Genomic DNA, 21,663 nt, shown 5'->3' with positions numbered 1-21,663 from the left:
TCTCTTGCCTCAATATTTTCCATTCAAACTCATAAGGGCAGAGCCTGTGGTGTGGGCGTCAGCTGTGTTTGATAGTATTTCTTACAAAAGTCTGGTAAATTTGAGATTTTATGCTATCTGACAAAAAATCTTAAGTACCCGAAAGGCATCGTCTTGATTTCAATGTACTTTCTATGGGTATGTAGATCATTAGAGCTGCAGTGCTCTGTGACAGCTAGACCAGCCACCAAAGTACAGTTATGTTTTTCATGTTTAGTTTTGTTACCATGCTGGCTGGGGTATATAATGGGCGTGAACAGCGTCAGATCTTGAGTGATCACTGTGAGGATTCTTGGAGGTGCCGCTTAATCGTGTGAGACAATCTTAAAAGCGCGTGGCTTCATTATCGGTCTCCACTTGGCCGCTGTTCGAATTGTGAAATATCCAGATTTGTGGGACATTTTGATGTGACAGCGGTCTAATGGTGGATTGTGTGGGAACGTGAGGGCAGACATACTCTCGTCAAGGAACCGATTGACCATGCCTGACCACCACAAGGAAGGATCGCTGTACTACGCACTAAACACATCATAACTCTTTCACATCTGCGCCTGCCATCAGAGAACAAGTAATATACTCTCTGTAACATTCTGTGTGATTCCGCACCATTCGTTGGAGTATAGCAGCAGCCGGACCTGGGAATTACCGTACCATGTGTAGGCTGTCGTCCACACCACAAAACAAACAGCTGCGTTTGGATTAGTGCTCTGACCTCGAAGCATGGCCTGCTGAGGAATGGTGTCACATTGTGTTTAGCGATGAGTCGCGGTTCTGCACTGCACCGGACGACCATCATCGGCGAGCATGGCGACCACCTGGGGAGAAGTCCCATTATTCCAATGTTTTAATTGTCTGGAGAGGCACAGCGTCATGGTGTGGGGAGCCATTGCGTATGACTTCAGGTCTCGTTCGGTAGCTATTGAGGGAACTCCGATGGTACAACGGCACGTCACGGACATTCTGCGTCCTCATGTGTTTTCTCTCATGCGACATTATCTTCGTGCTATTTTTCAACAGAATAATGCTCGTCCGCACTTGGTACGTGTCTATATCAATTGTCTCCATGTTGCTGAGGTACTCCCGTGGCTCGCAATACCTCCAGATCTTCCCCCGAAAGAATATCTGTAGTACTAGATCCGACGACTTTATGACACACTTTCCAACCGAACGAGCGCATGCATCGTGGCCAGAGGGGGTCAACGTCTTGCTGATGATTCGGCTCATACTGCCAAGTTATTTGTAAACTTACTCGATTTTTGCAGTCACTCAAATAACATAACATATCCTCTCGACCAGTGAAATTTCCATTTCGTTTCTCCTTCCTCTTCTGGGTGCTTTATTGTTTCTCATCTTTCAGTCTATGTGAAGAAAGCGAAAACAGATTCTGGAAATCATAAACATCAAGGCGAATGGATGGAAAATTTTTTATTTGTTCCTATTAAAGGCTTGCCAGAATGTATGCTTCACGACAAAGACGTGTCCATAGACTGACTACAACTTGAAGAAACGTACAGATGGCAGTCAGCTATGAAAAGACTGAACGCACAATTTGGAAAATACGTCGTATATCAAGCAACAATGTTCAACAAGCAAAGGACGCAGCAACACATCACTGTCAAAGTCAATTTCTGCCATAAATAAAAGAAAATTGCTAAACATTCTGTCATATATTCAAGGAATCAAAGAACTTTTGCTAGATTTACAGACATATTGTGCCTCGGAAACAAGAAAGAACTTCAAAACACTCGTTTCTTCAGACGTACAGTTGTCAAGACTGAGTTATGAAACATGTCTGAACACAAGAATCTGAATGACAGTTCTAGTGTCCGCGACGCAACAGAACTCTCTAGACTTTGTGGAGGAGCTGATACGGATCCCAACATCACAGACGAATTATTGTCGAGCGTTACATGTATATATACACATATAAGCACATTTGGCTCTAATGGTTCAAATGGCTCTGAGCACTATGGGACTTAACATCTGAGGGCATCAGTCCCCTAGAACTTAGAACTACTTAAACCTATCTAACCTAAGGACATCACACACATCCATGCCCGAGGCAGGATTCGAACCTGCGACCGTAGCGGTCACGCGGTTCCAGACTGAAGCGCCTAGAACCGCAACGGCCACATCGGCCGGCGAAGCACATTTAAAATTTAAGTATCCATCCGCGTTTTACTGTATGATGGTGAAGGCACGCAGAAACTACAGTAGGGGAGTTGATATGGTTTCCACTGATAACTAGATTGATTCACGAGGAAGGTTTGTGTGTGTAAGTTCTCGGCACTACGTCAGGTAAGTCGACCAGCTATACATGCGAAGTTAGGACGGGTCATTAGTTAAACACAGATGTAATATGATTCAGAACTGGTAATTTATGCTGCTTTAGGCTCTGCAATGTATTTGTGAAATGGAAATCAGTTACATTTCTAGCACCTGTCTGGAAGGGAGTCTTCTGTGTACGTTATCCTGCTGTTTATCAAACCCTTCAGGGGCTTTAAACTCGCTCCTGCAATACGTGGCTATTCTTTTCATTTTTACGTCCCAAGTTATCTAGCGTAAGGTAAGATAAGAAAATGTAATGTGATGTTACTGAGACTAATGTAAGCCGTATTATGTTCCAGAACCGCCCAAGTCGAACGCAAACTGCCCGAGGAGGAACGGCTTCTTCGCGCACCCGGACCCGTCCATCTGCAACGTGTTCTACAACTGCATCGAGGGCGAGTACACAGAGATCGCATGCACGCCGGGCCTGCACTTCGATGAATACCAGGGCATCTGCGTGTGGCCAGACACCGCCGGCAGAACGGGCTGTGGCGCTTCTGAGAGTGAGTCCTACTGACACAACTCTTATTTCCCAAGGCACACGGCATGCTTCACAGAGAAGGGAGGAGAACCAAGTCGGCTGTGGTAATGTCCAACAAATCATCCAAGTACAGGGCCGTTTCTACCATTAGGCAAGACTAAGGAGCCGCCTATGGCGCTGTGCACCACTGAGAGATTTATTACTGAAATTTCGGGAGAACGCTTTCCGTGAAGAGTCGGACAACATATTACTTCCCCCACACACGTCTCGCGTAATGACCACGAGGAGAAAAATAGAGAAATTGCAGCCAATACAGATGCTTACCGACAACCATTCTTCCCACGCGCTAGTTACGAGTGGAACAGAGTTGGAGGGTTCAGTTAATGGTACAAATGTACCCTCCGCCACCCACCATTAGGTAGCTTGCGGAGTATAGCGTAGATGTAGATGTAGGGCGGCAACATTTTAGGGGTCGCAAAGGGAAGAAAAATTAATTTCGAATTGAAAAGCGAAAAATCTGAGCAAATGAGGAGAAAAAGATGAAAAAGAGGAAAAATTAAAACACCGAATTGGTTACAAATATATGCGAAACAGTTATTTAGTAAGTATTTACTTACTTTGGTGAAAGTGGACACTGAAAAAGATGAGATTTATTCCTCATTCGAAAAGTATTTCTACTAAAACAGAAACGAAGAAACACCACCAGAAGGCGTAGTTTGATGCTTCGGCATATGTTCCATCAATATAGTTTAATTTGTAAATTCAAGGAAAAATTCATTCTCTCCAGGAAATAGTTCCACGCCTTTATTAGTCCATTTTATTGCAATTAAATAAAATAAATAACTGATGCCAAATTTGGTAGTACTGCTATATTGAGTTCTAGATTTTAAAGTATTCAGCACGTACTTCCTATTTCAATTATTTTGGGATATTTAAGAAACTGAGGGGGAAAATGAAGGAATTGAGGACAAAGCATGAATTGAGGTCTGGCCACCTTAGTTTAAAGATTAAAAATACAAGAGGAGATTTGCAATGTTGTGCCGTCGGATGTTGATGGTGGTGGTCGTGGTGGTGGTATCTTAATAGGGACTGTTAGACCAGCTTAAGTAAAAATATCTGTTTGATTTCAATTTTAACAGCACTTGGCCACAACAGTCAAGATCAGGTACTTTGTGTATGATAAATTTATTAAAGTGTATAACTATGTTTCATTCTGACAGTGTATTAATTCTGTACCTATTAGAAGTTCCAGTTTACTGTAATATATTCACCTATCTCGACAATGTGCTGACAAATGATAAGGGACGTGAGTTCTATGTTATTTATGTTATACTTTCTGACATGCGCAACATCCACGGAAATCACCTCATTTTTCCGTCTGTGGAACTAAAATTAAATCTAATCTATTCTAATCTAATCTAATGATCTGTTTAGGCCTACAAGCCCTAAAGCGTGCGCATCGATGTTTGTAACAGCTGCCCTGAGACGTACTTACAAGACAGCGATGTTGTAGGGAAGGGGACCTGTGAAAACAGTGTCTTTAATGTAATCCCAGAAGTAAAAATCACAGGACCACGCCAGCAACTAGAGATTGCCAGCCGACGGACCTCCATTCCATCGTCGTCGTAGCTCAGTATCCAAGAACTCACGATCATCCTTGTGGAAGTGCAGTGGAGTGTCATCCTGTTGAAAAATGAAATTAACGATGTCCTCTTACAATTGCTGCTTGAATTACGCAAAATGTCTGCTAAGTTAGTTTCGCAGCCATATTACTAGAGATCACTGGAATAAAACCTTCTTGACTTGCTGTTTCCACACATATAATTACATAATACATCATCCCAAAGAAAATATTTTTTACAGTCACTTGACAGTGTCTAGATCATTGAGAAGAGTCCTGAAATGCGGTTCACATCTTCCATAACCATTTTTTGTAATTGACTCTTCATGTAAAATATACCGTATCGTACAATTTCGACCATCAAATACCTCAAATTGTGTACCTTTTCTGTGTTTACATCTTTTGTGGTAGTTTCCTGATGTCCTTCTCATGAATCATCTTCTACAGCCTCACTTTCGTGTTTGAATCCAGCAGCACAGTTTGAAAAGTGGTTGTTAATTCCGCAATTTCTCATCATAACAGAAAATAGAACATTGTCTGTCTACTTGGAGTAGAAGACAAACGTAGTAATGAGCGATGTGTGCATAGAACACGGCATGCCTATTCAGTCTCTTTCATTTTCGCTCAACATCCTTCTGTTACTATTACAGTTTCTTTCGACAAGTAAGCATTCTCTTTGGAAATCTGGAACATCTCAGACTTACAAAAAGGACGGGACAGCCCAAGTCAATTTTGTGAATTCAGATTATTGTTTTGATATGTCACATGATGTGATGTCATGCGCACTTCCTCTAGTTTTACCACTTTCTGTGTCTTTGGTGGAAAGGGCCTTTTGGGAGCAATTATGTGGATTGATGGAGCCATCGTCGAGTGCGATCGGCAGCATGCAGCAGGAAATTTAGTAAGCTTTTCCATCTAGTTTTAGCTATGTAATTAGTGGGGTATAGATATATCTGCTGTTTACGACAGATTTACTTCTCATTCCATTATTTAGTTTTCCGATTAGCTAGTGGAATTTTTAATCTTAGTAGGAAAATCTCACTGCACACGTGGGGCATGCCTTACTTCAAAACTTCACCAGGTTTTATCTACCTAAATCGAAAGTGCAAGGGCAATGTGAGACAAAAGAGTATAGTACAAAGTTCTATTTCCACAGTTTTGACAGGCAGAGCACATATTACATTATTTTACTCTTGTCATATGATAGCAGATATGATACAAGCGCATAAGAAAAGAATTATTAATCACAATATCCCATGAAACACTGTCCTTGCAGTATCACAAACTGTAAAATTCTCTGACTTATTGGGTGTTACTTGAACATAACTGACAATGTGATCCCAGAACACTCACACCAAATTTCACAGTAAATTCAGGCTCGGATCTTATTCAAATGTAATTTTTCATTTTATCTCCCTTCATTAAAACTTGTAAGACATGTAATGATAGTCATATGCGTAACAGACGCACTATAAATGATGAATGTAGAATGATATTAACCTGACTGACCTTTTTCGCTCCAGACGATTTGAAATAATCCTTTTCTGTCGATTTGAATAACATTAAATTTGAATTTGAGCAAATCTCTCGTATATAATAGGAATAGAAACAACTTACAGCGTTCATTCCATGAACATGGAGTTGCACTTAATCGTCTCATGCATCGGTTAAAATACACTCCTGGAAATGGAAAAAAGAACACATTGACACCGGTGTGTCAGACCCACCATACTTGCTCCGGACACTGCGAGAGGGCTGTACAAGCAATGATCACACGCACGGCACAGCGGACACACCAGGAACCGCGGTGTTGGCCGTCGAATGGCGCTAGCTGCGCAGCATTTGTGCACCGCCGCCGTCAGTGTCAGCCAGTTTGCCGTGGCATACGGAGCTCCATCGCAGTCTTTAACAGTGGTAGCATGCCGCGACAGCGTGGACGTGAACCGTATGTGCAGTTGACGGACTTTGAGCGAGGGCGTATAGTGGGCATGCGGGAGGCCGGGTGGACGTACCGCCGAATTGCTCAACACGTGGGGCGTGAGGTCTCCACAGTACATCGATGTTGTCGCCAGTGGTCGGCGGAAGGTGCACGTGCCCGTCGACCTGGGACCGGACCGCAGCGACGCACGGATGCACGCCAAGACCGTAGGATCCTACGCAGTGCCGTAGGGGACCGCACCGCCACTTCCCAGCAAATTAGGGACACTGTTGCTCCTGGGGTATCGGCGAGGACCATTCGCAACCGTCTCCATGAAGCTGGGCTACGGTCCCGCACACCGTTAGGCCGTCTTCCGCTCACGCCCCAACATCGTGCAGCCCGCCTCCAGTGGTGTCGCGACAGGCGTGAATGGAGGGACGAATGGAGACGTGTCGTCTTCAGCGATGAGAGTCGCTTCTGCCTTGGTGCCAATGATGGTCGTATGCGTGTTTGGCGCCGTGCAGGTGAGCGCCACAATCAGGACTGCATACGACCGAAGCACACAGGGCCAACACCCGGCATCATGGTGTGGGGAGCGATCTCCTACACTGGCCGTACACCACTGGTGATCGTCGAGGGGACACTGAATAGTGCACGGTACATCCAAACCGTCATCGAACCCATCGTTCTACCATTCCTAGACCGGCAAGGGAACTTGCTGTTCCAACAGGACAATGCACGTCCGCATGTATCCCGTGCCACCCAACGTGCTCTAGAAGGTGTAAGTCAACTACCCTGGCCAGCAAGATCTCCGGATCTGTCCCCCATTGAGCATGTTTGGGACTGGATGAAGCGTCGTCTCACGCGGTCTGCACGTCCAGCACGAACGCTGGTGCAACTGAGGCGCCAGGTGGAAATGGCATGGCAAGCCGTTCCACAGGACTACATCCAGCATCTCTACTGTCGTCTCCATGGGAGAATAGCAGCCTGCATTGCTGCGAAAGGTGGATATATACTGTACTAGTGCCGACATTGTGCATGCTCTGTTGCCTGTGTCTATGTGCCTGTGGTTCTGTCAGTGTGATCATGTGATGTATCAGACCCCAGGAATGTGTCAATAAAGGTTCCCCTTCCTGGGACAATGAATTCACGGTGTTCTTATTTCAATTTCCAGGAGTGTATTTGTCAACGAACTGAAGTGAGTCATCAAGTCATCCCCCCCACGTATGCAACGACTTTTTCCTACAAAAATTACAAGCTCCACTAGGTAATTGGAAAAGTATATCGCGGCAATAAAAATGGAACCTCTCGTATCTATGTTTAGTTTTCGGATTACATAGCTGAAACTGGGTGGAAACCTGTAGTTCCTATTGCATGGTGTTGGCCCCACTTGACGATGGCTGCGTCTGCTCGTCTAACTACTCACAGAACTTCGCTTCCACAGCTGAATGGTCAGTGCGGCAGGATGCCATGCGAGATGCCCGAGTTCGGTTCCCGGCCGGGTCGGAGATTTTCGCCGTTCAGGGACGAGGTGTTGTGTTGTCATCATCATTTCACCTTAATCGACACGCAAGTCGCCGAAATGAACTCAACTAAAAAGACTTGCACCAGGCGACTGGTCTACTCGACGGGAGGCCCTATCCACACCCCCATTTCAGTTACTATTCCCAGAGGAGAGTATTTCCGCCAACGACATCATCAGCTGACTGCAAACTGGTGGAAGCCTGCATCACTTCACGTCATGTCACTCACCAAAATAAACACCCCCATTCACAAGTCTGGCACAAGTTGACCCGTCCATCCGGTAAGTCGGGGATTTTCCAGTTTTTCAAACAGAAAGAAACTTCGAGAAAGAAACTCTAAGAAGGGGGATTAACAAACAAAGGGACAGAAATGAGCATAAATTGGTCCATAATAGTGTGAAACTCTATCGTGTTTAGCGTCTGCTCAAAGCCGGCAAACGTCAATACTATAAATTTCTATTATAATGAAACGTGTTTGAACTTACAACTACCTTTCAACTTATTAACTGTTGATAATAAAGTATCAGACACCTTATAATCCTTCAGAGACTTTGAATAAGTTCTGTTGGCGACAAACCTACAAAACATAGAATTTTATGGTGGAACGATATTCCAGTTTACCCATTTGAAAGAAACGCACAGAGCAGAAGAGTAAAAAGTAAAAATAATTTTCTTCTCCAAATCAAGATACCACTTGATTTATGTTATTGTAAAAATGTATAAGTTTAAAAAAATTAAAAATTTTCATCGAAATCAATTCTGTGTCTGTGTCATAGCGAAAACATTTTTCCTTGCCCTACTGTCATTATAAGCCAATAGGCATCTTTTGCTGCATAAACCTACTCTCGACCTTTTTCATTAGAACCTTCAGTGATATGTATTTACGTTGCTCCAATGTGTCTTTTAATCTCACATCCACGCCCTCCGTAAGATTGTCTCAGTATTTTCTTATTTCCTGGAGTCGACCAAAGAGCTCCCTTTATCATCTGACGTCTACTCGCACAGCCACCTATTTTCATCTCATTATCATCACAGTCATATTTAAGTATTCCATGCCAGAGCGTTCACTGGTCCGATATTTTTTTGCTCTCTTTTCTACTGTCAGTATGCATTTTTTCCATTTCTCGTTTAGTTACCATCGACATTTGAATATTTTTTAAAAGTCTGTATGTCACGGCCATGTATAGACACTTGTAGAACACACTGACTGTACGTTACCAAAACCCGGCGAGAACATTTTTACTCTTCTGCGTAAAAGTTCAACTCACCAAAATACGAAAACTTCCAAACTGGGTTTATGATTTCATTGTTAATGTGTATTTTCTTTTCTTTTCGGTAGATTTTACAGTGTGTCCATAAATTATCTTGACAACTTTAAATTTCAATAACTTTAAAATTGTGCTAAGTATAACGAGTGGTTTTCTGCATGTGACAAGCTGGCACTCAAAGTTTCTTTTCCCCATCCAAATGGGTCACTTTCTAACATTCTTCGTGGTGTCTGTTTGTTCTAAGTCGTGTCTCCCTACCAATTCCGCGCAACGACGCTCTGAGCGTGTTTTGTAGGGAATTGACTAGTTTGAACCTGGGATCTGTTGCTGGTAAGGAGACCACACATGATATGTAGATTTCAGAAGAGTTCAGTGAGACTAGCGATGATATAATCAAATACTTAATGATTTCAGCGTCAGCTCCACTGCACTATCTGTAAAAGTATCTTAATACTAACTAAATTTAGTGGAAGGGGTTCAAGACTTTCCTATTTTTAGTTAGCTGGTAAAATAACGTCGAAAAAGCAGTTAAGTTTACCATTGGAATTTTTATTCTACTCACTAAACATTGTTAATAAATTGTACTATTGATAAAAGGAAATATTTTAATACAGGATGATAAAAACAAACTGCGTTCAGCAAAAATGTGAACTAATATTCCCTGAATGCGTTTCCAAGTTCTATAACGGATCGAAGGATGACCTATGCCATATCATATGTATAATTTAGGTTTAAATTAAGTTTCATAAAAGAGAAAACTATCAAAAATGGTCTACAGTGACCCTCAATTATCTTTAATTACTTATTTAACTTGTCGTAAATTACAGTGGCTGATGTGGCTTCTCAATAATTATATAACAGAAAAATCATCGCGTTTCAGATTTTAACTTCAAGTAGCAAATGTGAATACCATGAAGTTTAATTGACGATCGACACTAGTATTACGTAAAAAGGGGATGTAACAGATGAGACTTCTGTAGTTCTGAGTGAAGCCTTATGCGCTCTTATGAGACATCGCGTGCATTCATTACCTTGTCGGTGGTTAGACAGTGTCAGGGGCGGCAGGCAGTGCAGCTCCACACCTCGCCGTCTCGGTAGCAACTCTATCGAACTTATCCTTACTACTGTTTACCAAATTTGGTTTAAGAAAAAGGTATCTGGGTGTGTTTTCAACTGACCAATCAGCGTCTCAATGTTAACCTTAAGCTCCGCATACAAAAATTCTGTCTATCCAATGAGAAACGTTATATTTTTCGTGGTGGGGCAATGTTTTTAATGTTTGATACGTAACAGAGACGCGTATAGTCTCACGCTAAAACTTGCAGCCAGTGTGGCCCTTTTAGTGTTATCGTAAGATCTATACTGTTCTTCTGGAGGGCTCTATCTTTTAACATGGGCTGGGGGATAGACCTCCCGGCGATCGGCCGGCGATGTGGGTGTCCCATTGTCCCGCTCCTATCGTAGGGCCTTATGGCTTAACACAGCTCTGCTATCGGCTTCCGTTCTCGTTTCTCTCCTCGGAACTGCGTCTGTTTCACAGTTGGAAGGTATGACATGCATTTAGGCGTTCTTGTGTTAGTCTGTGGTATTCCATTTGCTCTCTCGTTGATACTATTACTTTGGTTAATTTAATGTCAGGATTTATTCGGAGCGATGTGACATATTGCCGGATTTGCTATCATGTCAGGGTTTTCATGGAAGGTGTTGGATTTGCCTGACACCTTACAACTTCGTGCACACATAGTGGCGCGGACAATGTCCAGTCGATATTTATGTACGCTGTAGTAACACGGTGGGATGTTCATATAAAATGCGAATGTGTGTCTTGAATTCATCTAGGTCTGTAGCTTTGGTTCGGTGCACCTGATTCTCTACGAAATGCCACACGAAAAAGTTTAGGTGTGTGAGATCAGGTGATCGCGGTGACCACCGAAATGGACCATCTCTTCCGATCCACCTATTCGGACAATTTTCATCCAGAAACTGGCAAACATTGTGGACCAATGAGGTGGTGCCCCATCCTGCTGGAATAAGTCTGCTGGTTAATGTTTTCCGATTGTGGTACACAGACTCACGAAATATGTGCAAATAACCATCACTGTTGACGGAAGGCTAGCTGAAAAATAATGGAACAATGATGCAGTTCTGTCTGCATAAGTCCACACACCGACATTTCATGTGTAATATGAAGACATCCTGATCTGATGCGAACATTAAAACCGTTCATTTTGCCGAATATAAGAGAAGTTGAGTCATCGGAAATATTTTTTCCAAAAGTCATAGTTTGGGTCTGTCTTGGCTACCTTACCCACGGCAAACAATTCAAGTTGAGGTTTGTCGCTCGGCTTTAATGCCTGAAGCAGATGTATTTTCATTTCGTTCACGTAGGAGTCTGAAACAGACGGACGACCTGCCCCTGTTTATATAGAACACCTACTGTTTTCATGAATTACGTATGCCAAGCCCGAATAGTTCGATGGGACGGTGCTACCCCATTCCATACCGTTCACGAAATATTTGTTACACTTGTGTATCGGATTTCGTCTCTATGAGCCCGATGACATAATGAGATTTCCTGTGATGTCCACATTTTTCGTCAATTCTGAAGATCTGGAAAATTTAAAAAAGCTTTGTGAATTATCTTGGCACACGTTGAAAGCCAGTTGTTGTTATCTAGTATAGTTTTAAAGCTATAAATGTCTAATTTTGCGAAGATAATTTATGGATACCCCGCACATTACTTCACTCCTATTTCAATTGATTCTCACTCAAACATTCTCTTTTAAACTGTTCCATACGTTGTTTAACTGCGCTAGTGTTTTACACTAGAAGTATTTTCACATTACAGTGGTGACGGCTTCAGCATATATTCATTAAAGTCCAGCAGTGCATTAATGAGCACGTTTTGTTACAGAGAAGCTGAAGGACGGCTTCACGTGCCCCAAGGAGGCGCAGGCTGACGGCAACGGGCAGGCGGTGGCCCACCCCAAGTACGCGCATCCCACGGACTGCCAGAAGTTCTACGTCTGCCTCAACGGCGTCGACCCGCGAGAGCTGGGCTGTTCTGTCGGAGAGGTCTACAATGACGAGGACCAGAAGTGCGACCAGCCCGACAACGTGCCTGGATGGTCAGTGGCTACAAATCTGCTTCCTGCAGTGGCTTTCTCCCAAGTGCTGAAAGTCACGTCGTTTCTACATAATTTCTTGTAGGAAGTCGTCTATCCGCTAGAAGTTCTGTAGCTCAATGTGACCCGGAATACTCGAAAGAAGTCTCTGGCAGATATAAAGATAGACTCTGTTTGGTAGCCTCCTAAAATCCCTTGCTTAGTGAAGTGTGTGATTTAGAGGATACGTTAAATACTTTCTTGCGTCCAAAAGAAACGACTAGGGGTCTCAATCGGATATCCAGAATCACACAATAACATAGTGAATGAGGTAAATATAGGAATGACTGGGGGAATGCCTACCGACTATATAATAACTCCCAACTGCTTCGACAAGCCTTACAATATAATAATTGGAAGCAGGGAGTAGTGGGAAAAAACAAACAAAAAATGGTTCAAATGACTCTGAGCACTACGGGAGTTAACATCTGAGGTCATCAGTCCCCTAGAACTTAGAACTACTTAAGCCTTACTAACCAAAGGACATCACACACATCCATGCCCTAGGCAGGATTCGAACCTGCGACCGCAGCGGTCTTGCGGTTCCAGACTGAAGCGCCTAGAACCGCTCGGCCACACCGGCCGGCGGGAAAAAAACAGTTCGACACCGTACGGGAGACATTGTTTGGTTCACTGATGGGTCGAAAATAGAGCAAGGTGTTGGGGCAGGGGTGTACGAGGTTCAGCCAAGACTGGAGGGCATCATCTCCCTAGGAAAACTGGCCTCTGTATTCCAAGCTGAAATTACTGCAATCAGGTTCAAAATGGCTCTGAGCACTATGGGACTCAACTTCTGAGGTCATCAGTCCCCTAGAACTTAGAACTACTTAAACCTAACTAACCTAACGACATCACACACATCCATGCCCGAGGCAGGATTCGAACCTGCGACCGTAGCGGTCGCGCGGTTCCAGACTGTAGCGCCTAGAACCGCTCGGCCACACCGACCGGCTCTGCAATCAGGGCATGTGTGGAGGAGAATATGCGTAGGTGCTACAAGGACAATAGCATCTGCATCTATTGAGACAGTCAGGCAGCCCTGAAATCATTGGCAGCTCCTGCAACAAGACCTAAGATTGCTACAGAATGTCACAGGGCTCTGGTGGAGCTAGGGGGAAGCAATAGGGTAAATCTAGGGTGGGTCCCTGGCCACTCAGGGATCTGCGGCAATGAACACGACAGATTGGCAAGGATGGGGGCAACAACTCCATTTGTTGGACCGGAACCTGTACTGACAATCACCAAGGCTATGATCAAATTAGAACTACGGAACTGGCTTAGGGAACAGCACGTAGGATATTGGATCAGGGTCCATCAACAAAAACATGGTAAGGAAATGAGGCCCAAGCCATGTTTTAAAAGAAGCTCTGTAATCGTGGGATTGAACAGGAAAGGGATCAAACTCAGGACTAGACTGATGGGTATAACGGATTAGGAACCTAAATGTAGGCTCTGTGATGAGGGTGAAGAAGCTGCATCACAGGTAATCTTCGAATGCATGGCATTGCAGAGTAAAAGATACAGACTCTTCGGGGCAACTAGACCTGAACAAATTGTGTCTAACAATAAACTGGTAGAGGGACTCCTTGCACTATTTAAGGGCATTGGTTGGCTTTACTAGATATACAGGGAGAGATACCGCACAATAAACTTAGTTTCGGTGCAGGCAGTGGTGGGTTAGACCTAAGATGTTTTAGCTTCCCTGTTAAAATTAAATCAAATTAAATCAAACTTAGATGGTTTTAGGTGACCAAATCACTCACTGAAATTGTTGATAAGGCTCTGAACATTTTTCATGTGCTGGGTAAGGAGAAGAGGAAAGCGCGTTGGAATTTAACGGCTCTTTTATATCAAGGTCGTTAAGAGACGAAGCATATTTTCCGATTGAAGTAAGATGGGGAGGGAAATGGATCGAGACCGAGTTTAAGTGATGTAGAGGAAACGCAGAAAATCGGAATTAAAATGGTCCTACAGGGATTTCCACTACTACAACCTGACGAAGAAACGCCTTGACACCCAGGAGCATGTCACGTTAACTGAGGGCATCAGGTGTATAAAGGCGAGTAGATGATCATCTAGCAGTGGATGACAGAAAACTGCACTGAATGCTTGGTTCAATTACAGTAGAGCATTCAAACCATCTGCAAACCACACATTGTACGGCACAGCTGCAGTCTTTTGATGATCCTTACAGCACATTACTTGAGGGAACCGTTATATAAACCCTTATCAACGTAAATCTTGATTCATCGCGTCTTTAAATATTGTTGCGCTGGGCTGTGATGATCCTTGATCTGAATTTGTGAACAGCTGTGAAATTAGTGATAAGAAGTAATGCCTTCGGGGAGATATCTCTGCTATAATTTTGACACTACGGATCGAGTAATGTTAAATTACGCAACAATATCCCCTGTCCATACTTCCATAATTCACTTCACGTAGAATGTTCATGCGAGACTATGTTTTCTAACATGCACAAGTCGTTGACTGAAAGAACTGCAAAAGTTCTTATTGTTACTGCACCTTTCATGGCAACTTATTATCTTTAGGTCATTTCGTATACTTCTAATCCACGGTAATTTTTCGAATTCTGATAGTAAAAGAAACATTGTCCCTGTGCCTCTGCAGGCACAGTGGTTAAGAAATAACACTGTAATTATTTTCATACCAGCAGACTACACGTAGTTTCTGTTAAACTCGACTTGTCTCCCTTATTCTTTTTCTGATCTCAGTAACTATTTTGATAACATTAAAATATACCTAAGTTCTATTTTCCTTTAACGAACAAATGTTTTATTAATAGATGACATAAGTTTCGCGTCATGGACCATTTTATGCTACAGTTGAGAACAGAAATGGTATTGCATCACTTTGTTATCCAGTAGAGGAAAGGCACTACGTTCTGTGATGGTATATTAACTTATAGTTGAAGTATAAGGGCCCATGAAATTGAATCGTGTAAGGTTGTTTCGTAATTCATATGACAGGCTTCTACGGCTCGTAGAATGGACCTAGTATACAAATTTGTCATTATGAACCCATGTTCGGAAATGTACCAGTCGGATGTAAAAGAAGTTTGAAGATCGGATCACTTTAGATTTCCCGCTTCACGGTACACACACCCTGGAGACAATGTGCTTTGACGTCCATGGCATGGGCATTGTTTCTAGTATTCGTCGTCAGGTTGTTTTCTACGTGACGAATGACGTCCTCGTCAAAGTCGAGAGTGAGGCGCGAACGTGGAGCACCTCGACCCTCCTAGCTGCGAACGTACTAGTTTGACTCACCCTTTGTTGTTATCGGAAGAAAATTAGATGTGGTAGACCGAGACGATTCGGAAAACGTTCTCGATACATGCGTTGTGCAGCTCTACCATTACATCCAGTTTCACAGTAAATTAGCAACATCCCACCATACTCTTCAAACGTGTATTCCACCATGCTGTACTGTTTCGGTAGTTGTTACTGCTCAGTGACGGCCTGATGATTGAGCAGAGTCCGCCCCCGCTAGCTGAATGGTCAGCGTCACGGATTTTCAATCCTCTGGGCCCGGGTGCGATTCCCGGCTGGGCCGGGGAATTTCCTCCGCCCAGGGACTGGGTGTTGTGCTGTCCTCATCACCGTTTTATCTATCATCCACATCGACTGCAGGTCGCTGAAGTGGTGTCAAATTGAAAGACCGGCACCCGGCGAACGGCCTGCCCGACGGGGGGCGCTAGCCATACGATTAAATAAAATTGAGCAGAACGCTGAAGTAGTGAGTACAAACAGAGGGCACATACTTCAGGGACTGATGACTGCACCCTCTTCCCAGTGCGTACCGTGAAGCGGAAGATTTGGCAGTGATCCAATTTTGAAACTCAATTTATGTCCAAATAGTAAATTTCCGGACGTTCGTTTTTTATCAAAACTTCGTGTACTAAAGTCCTCTCTACAGGGTGGGTCAGGAGGAAAGGTACATGCTTGGAGGGGTGGCAATATTGGTGATTCCGAACAAAGGAACTGCAAATGGACATACAATGATGAGCCAAAACATTATGACCATCTGCTTAATAGCTGATTTGTCCGTCATTGGAACGAAATACATAACCGATTCTGTGTATCAAGGATCCGACAGTTTGTTGGTTGGTTTGTGGAGATATGTGACATTAGACGTCTGCGTGCTGGTAATGTTGTTTGCGTAAATAACAAGCCGCTGATCTGAGTACGCGGTGATTGCGCCCGATAGCGTCCCACGCAGATTCCACAGGATCTACATGAGGCGAATTTGCTCGCCGAGACATCAACGTGACTTCACTATAATGCTCCTCAAACCACTGTAGCACGGTTCTGGCTCCGAGACACGGACAGTTATACTGCTGAAATATGACACCGTCGTCGGGTAAGACATCAGGCATAGGGGATTCATGTGGTTCGAGCTGTCAGCGTGTCTTCGATTACTACCACAGGTTCCATGCAAGTGCAGGAGAATGTCTCCCGTGGCATAATATCGCTCCACCCAGCCTGCGTCCGTGGCATGCTGCGCGTTTCGAGCCGCCGTTTACCACGATGACGGCGTTTGCGGAGACAACCATCGACCTAGTGTGGCAAAAACGTGATTCATCCGAAAATCCCACACATTTCCACTGATAGACGATCGAATGCCGATGGTCCCGTGCCCACTGCAATCGTAACTGACGCTGTCGTTAGGTCAACATGTGAACACGTAGGAGTGGTCTGTGCGAAGCTCCATGTTCAACAATGTACGATGAACGGTGTTCTCCGAAACACTTGTTCGTGCACCAGCACTGTGCTCTTTCGGCAGAGATTCCACAGATCACCATCTATCCCACTTTATATAGCAGACAAACCTCCGAACGCCACATTCTGTGAAGAGCCGTGTACGTCCAACCATTTCGCGCCTAGTGGTAGTTTTACTGTTCTATTACCTCTTTATGTAGATGCTCACGACAGTAGCACGTGCACATTCCACCAGCTTCGCTGTTTTCGAAATGCTCGTTCACAGCCTCTGCGTAATAATAATCTGCCCTTTGTCAAAGTCGCTTATCTCAATGTTTTTCCCCATTTGCAGCCCACATCTTCGCTGGGGTTATCGCTGCGCTTACATACTTTTCATAGCGCGTCACGTGACCGCAACGCTACCAGACGGTATCCAGCATCGCTGCGGGCAGTGGTCATAATGTTTTGGCTTATGAGTGCATGCCGTTTTAGTAACCTTATCCGACATAGAGCTGTTTGAAAATCACGGGCGTAAGTCGCATTTTCTTTTTCACCAGCACTCAAATGCGAATACCACCAAAGCGACATTAGACTACGTCTTTATTGACAATTTCAATGCGCACTTCACTTGCACATTCCGTACGGCCAGTGTCACTGTATCTCACTGAAACGTATCCTGGGCGTTGGACCGGTCACCGTGGAGTCATTTCTCGGCCACCGAGGTCACTCGATCTTACTCCATTAGGTTACTGTTTATGGGATTGGCTTAAGAACAAGTCTACAAGCACAGAGTGGACATGAAGAAACGCCTCGTTCGTATTTAACATGCATGTGCCCAAGTAAAGACAGTACGAATGAGCTCAGATCAGCAATACAGACATTGTCTACAAGAGCTGCAAAGTTCATTGCAGTTGACGGTGTACTTTTTGAACATTTTTTGTACAAAATTAGCCAAAACATTAGATCACAATGTTTCATTTGCATCTGTCCTGTTCTCCACTGGTTTTATTAGTTTCATCGGAAACTGTTAAGAACAGGACATATGTTCATATGACGTTTTTTGTTCAGCATCGCTATCACCCCTCAAAACATGTACCTTTCCTACTGATTCACCCTACATAGCCCCTAGACCCCTGCAAAGGAATTTGAAAAATATCTTGTCGACGTCAAGGCTTAAAGGCAGCACAGAATTCACGATCTTTTCTCATATTCACACGGGCATCTTCCAGAAATATCTTTACTCATAACTCAAAACATAAATCGTGTTCCAACAAAAAGTTTGTTGTCAAAGATAGTGTGCGTTTGAGTGCAATATAATGCTGTCCCATCAAAACTGACAGTCAAGAAAACTAAAGTCTGTTGCTCTCAAATTAGTTACATTATACTCTTATTTGTTTCAGAGCCCGAATGTAATCTGATGTAAAAGGAGATCACTTACAGCTTCGCGTGTGTGTGTGTGTGTGCGTGTGTGTGTTTGTGTGTTTGAGTGTATTTTTCTCTTGGTTACAAAATTTATAGTCAACAATTTTTTCCGCTTCTGAAACTATCTTGCTTTTATTTACAAATCCTACAATATTTTTTACAGTTAAGTATGACAAAAAAGCTCAGCTATTGTAGTAGTCCAACATTTTACTTTCCACTGTTTCGTCTGAACTGAGTGCATACTCTCAAATATGAATATTTTATCTTCACTGTTTCTTGCGTGAATTCTTTTTAGTGTGACCAGCACCTTGCGAAACTTGTAATTTTCTTGTATCACAAATAAAATTTGCACTGAAAATAAACGCCTTTGAAGCAGGAATTTCGACAAAAGAGCAAAGCAAATGTGAGCTCTAAGCTACGTCCAAGCCGTCCAAGGGAGTTTAAGTAGGATGGCAGCATTTAACGACAGGAAACAGTTAACATAATGTTCATCGTTCCATGAGAATCCTTAAGTGAGGGAAGATTTCAATTTTTTTTGTTTCAAATATTATGCCAATTTCTCTTGTGTTGTTTCAGTACCAAATTCTGTACTTTGAATTTTGTGCCTATCTCACCTTTCGGCCAGGGCCAGCTCTATAGTATAAATAGTTCTGAAGCTACCAGATTAAATAATCAGTCTCCTATCTCGTAATGAAACTCTTTTTTATATAATTAGTAATAGAGATAGCTGAAATGCAACTTCCATGATACAATAGTGATGGATTTCTTTTTTAAATGCCCCGCAAACCACCGTATGATGCATGGCAGAAGGTGCCTTGTACCATTACTGGTCATTTACTTTCCTGTTCACTCGTTAATAGAGCGAGAGAAAACGATTGTCTGTATGCCTATGTACGAGTCGCAACGTATCTTATCTTCGTGGTCTTTACGTTGGTGCTACTAGAACCGTTCAAGTGAAGGTTCTCTAAATTTTCTCGAAGTGTCTCACAAAAAGAACGTCGTCTTCCCTCTAGGGATTGCCGTTCCTATTTAAAGGACATTCGCACGTTATTCAGAAACAGATTTATGTTTTTCTCCGAAATTTTTAGTAGAATGGACTAACGTTCTCATCATCTTATAAGGTACATACAAAAGACTTTACAAAGATTGGTATTCACTCTCTGGTGATCACTATCGAGACTTCCGAAGTGATGAAGTACCTGCAACGCGTAAGAAAAAAGAATTAAAGGTGGAACACGTATTGAAAGTGAATTTTATAAAAGACAAGCAGTAGTCACTTTATACCCTGTACGTCTGCATATATTTTGTTCAGTTTATGCTAGATAAAGGCGAATTACTAAGACTGTTGACATTATTTCAGTTCCACTGTTCTTACTTATTTCAAATTGTACGCTGTACCAAGAGTACTCCACAACAACGAATAATGCGAACTGTACTATGGCATATTAGTTAACACAGTAGATTTTGTGTGATGTTATATTATCTAATAAATTGGGAAGTTAAACTAATGCTAGTACTGTCTTTGAAACTGATCAATGAGAAATTTTCTTTATGAATTGAATGGAAATTTTCCAGAAACGCTGATGACAGTCTTACAAATAGTGTGACACAACTGTTTTTTTGACGTATTTTTATCTGATTCGTGCACAACATGAGGTTTTGAGGAACTTTTTGTAGTTCTAAGCAGCTTCATTTAGTTCAAGGTTACACGTGTCACTTCGAAGAGTAGCGTAGGCCTCAGTTAAGAATCACAAAAAATTAATCTTGGTTTAAGCACGATCTGCCTTGTCGGAACTGGGTTCAAGCCCTCTGTTGGCAAGGAAGACCTTAAAGCAGGTAGTTGACTAATGATGCTGTAAAAAACTGTGACTTCACAGCACTGCAAACTGTATTTTTGCTTATCACTAGCGTCATTTCTTTCAAATACTTTGTGTATGACGTATATATACAGTGTCAAGAGTGCTTCTATGGAGTGCAGCTATTGTCTTACATAGAAATCTTGGATAGTTAGTTCACCATAACCAGTATTTTAAAACAGACATAAGTTCACACCTATAATTCCACCTGTTTTGTTACGATCTGCCACTATCTGTAAAAGCTGTCCATGTAAACCTCTGTATGTCCTTGAAAATAATACTTGAATGATTCTATGTAGACTGAAACTGATTAATAAGACTATGGTTCTTGTTTTACAGCGAGGACTGGTACAAGGACAGTCCAGACGTGAAGCCGAAGCCCAAGAAGTCATAAATCTTCAGCACATCTGCTGTGGGAACCCACTTGTAAATAGTTTCTATAATGGGCTATCGGGTCTCGAGATATTCACCAGCCTTCAAACTTCAACATTCAGCATTGCAAAAACGACGAGTCAGAAGCGGACTGGGCAAAGTGAGTGAATGTGAGAACTGAAGGAAACAGAGCCATGGTTCCCACTCTCGGGAGAACCGTCAGTGTTTACAGAAAGTGACCTGACTGCCTCTTGAGTTACATAAAGTTAAACAGCTACAAGAAATATACTGTAAAAGAAATCTTTCGATTTCTATTTGTGTAATGATTCCAGTCACAACCATATTTTTACAGAAGTAAAAGAACTGAGAGACATTTCCAAGGCGTGAAAACCCGTTCAATCTTGAGCGAATTACCAATAAGGTTCTACATTTCTTGACTGATGCGCCTAAATCAATTATTAAACTGAACTGTAACAGATATATCAATGTAGAGATATTGCCTTCTATATTAAGTACGAGATTTTTATGAAATTGTCTGTTTGAAGCAACAAGATGTACATTTTCCTAAATAAAATATAAACAATATATAGCCATTCATGCCTTGTTTATTTAATGAATTTTCCTTTTATTACTTACCAGCCGTACTATCTTACATCTTCACTATTCAAAATATGAGTATGGCCAAAAATGATTGTTTCCTTTACAGGATCTGCACAAATAGACATTGCTTTGCGACGTTGTGTCCTATAACATTAAGTGGGGAGAGATAGTTGTAGATTCGTATACTATTAGCTTGTTACAGATGTTTATTATTTATGTGCCATGTACTGTTTGTAGGTTTGCATGCTGGATCTGTTTTGAAAGTGTTTGTGCCGAGTAGATACGAATTCAGAACGTGCTGTTCTGCATGTACATAGAAATTTCAGAAATCTATTTGTAAAAATGATACCCAT

The 21,663-nt window shown here is 42.6% G+C and overlaps 1 protein-coding gene across 1 annotated transcript in view; it reads left to right on the top strand.

Annotated features, from left to right (window-relative positions):
- Positions 1 to 21,303, top strand: part of LOC126248224 (protein obstructor-E-like) — a 54,857-nt gene extending 33,554 nt beyond the window's left edge. Inside the window, exons 3-5 of the mRNA XM_049949047.1 lie at positions 2,667 to 2,870; positions 12,093 to 12,306; positions 20,678 to 21,303. Of these exons, the coding sequence (XP_049805004.1) occupies positions 2,667 to 2,870; positions 12,093 to 12,306; positions 20,678 to 20,732 (473 nt within the window). The 3' untranslated portion in view covers positions 20,733 to 21,303. The remainder of the gene's footprint in view (positions 1 to 2,666; positions 2,871 to 12,092; positions 12,307 to 20,677) is intronic.
- Positions 21,304 to 21,663: the final 360 nt, after the last annotated feature.

The sequence above is a fragment of the Schistocerca nitens genome, chromosome 3 (genome assembly GCF_023898315.1).
Source record: "Schistocerca nitens isolate TAMUIC-IGC-003100 chromosome 3, iqSchNite1.1, whole genome shotgun sequence".
Classification (NCBI taxonomy): Eukaryota; Metazoa; Arthropoda; class Insecta; order Orthoptera; family Acrididae; genus Schistocerca; species Schistocerca nitens.
Note: the sequence above shows the minus strand (reverse complement) of the source record. Positions and strands in the feature narration are given on the sequence as shown.